Consider the following 1,190-nt stretch of genomic DNA (forward strand, 5'->3'; position numbering starts at 1 on the left):
TAAAAAAAAATAGAACCTAGTTATAGTACAATGTATCGAATAACCTCCAAAATGTCATCTATAATTTTAAAACTATAAAAAAGAAGTGCAGCCTCTGATGTGGTCTGATCTTCAGGATCTGGGGCACAGGACTTGTGCTCAGTTACTGAGATGAGCAAGTCTTGCAGCTGTGCCCATGCTAACTGGTTACCAGTGATTTGCATGCACTCACTGCACAGCCTTGAGGACTTCTTCATATACCAGTAACCCCCTGTACAGTTGTCACTGCAGTCGGGACTCAGCATGGACATGAGGGCCCCTGCTCAGCTCCTTGGGCTCCTGCTGCTCTGGCTTCCAGGTGAAAAAGGACTAAAGTGGGAATTTCACTGTGACATAGTGATTATTGTTGACTGGCATTTGGGGGAGGTCCTTTATTATCATGTTTATCTATGTGGATATATATTATGTCTCCATTCCTAGGTGCCAGATGTGATATCCAGATGACCCAGTCTCCATCCTCCCTGTCTGCATCTCTGGGAGAGAGAGTCACCATCACTTGCAGGGCCAATCATGGCATTAGCAATTATTTAAACTGGTTCCAGCAGAAACCAGGGAAAGCTCCTAAGCTCCTGATCTACAGAGCATCCAACTTGGCAGATGGGATTCCATCGAGGTTCAGTGGCAGTGGGTCTGGGACAGATTTCACTCTCACCATCAGCAACCTGGAATTTGAAGATATTGCAGCTTATTACTGTCTACAGACTGATAAGTATCCTCCCACAGTGATACAAGCCATAGCATAAACCTCAGTGGAAGCAGAAGTGAGAGGCTGGCTGCCCCAACTGTTACTCCTCATGAGTCACTCACTGGAACCATTATCTCATATGTCACAGGATTTTTAACAAAGCTCACAGAGAGATGTTAGTTTTTGTAAATGTGTTGTGGTTTTGTAGAATAAAGAGAGGTCAACTGTCCTCTCTTTACTGTAACTATTTTTCTTTACATTAATCTCTGGCACTAGAGTACTAAAGTGTTTTCTACATTAACCAAGGACACAGTCATTCCCTGTGAGGAGTCTGAATTTGTATCACTAGTTGGAACCCATACATAACAATGGAAACTCCTGTGAACATTCCAGCACACATTTTATTTAAATATAGAAAAGCAGTTTCTGAGTAGGGAAACTCAGATGTGGTGGTGACAAGAATTTC

The 1,190-nt window shown here is 42.9% G+C and overlaps 1 gene segment (V, D, J or C); it reads left to right on the forward strand.

The window, feature by feature from the left end:
• The first annotated feature begins 258 nt into the window (after nucleotides 1–258).
• On the forward strand, nucleotides 259–782 carry LOC114686294. The segment is given in 2 exon segments: nucleotides 259–337; nucleotides 460–782. Coding segments are annotated over 2 exon segments (378 nt in total).
• The last annotated feature ends 408 nt before the right edge of the window (nucleotides 783–1,190 follow it).

The sequence above is a fragment of the Peromyscus leucopus genome, chromosome 3, assembly GCF_004664715.2.
Source record: "Peromyscus leucopus breed LL Stock chromosome 3, UCI_PerLeu_2.1, whole genome shotgun sequence".
NCBI classification, from domain to species: Eukaryota; Metazoa; Chordata; class Mammalia; order Rodentia; family Cricetidae; genus Peromyscus; species Peromyscus leucopus.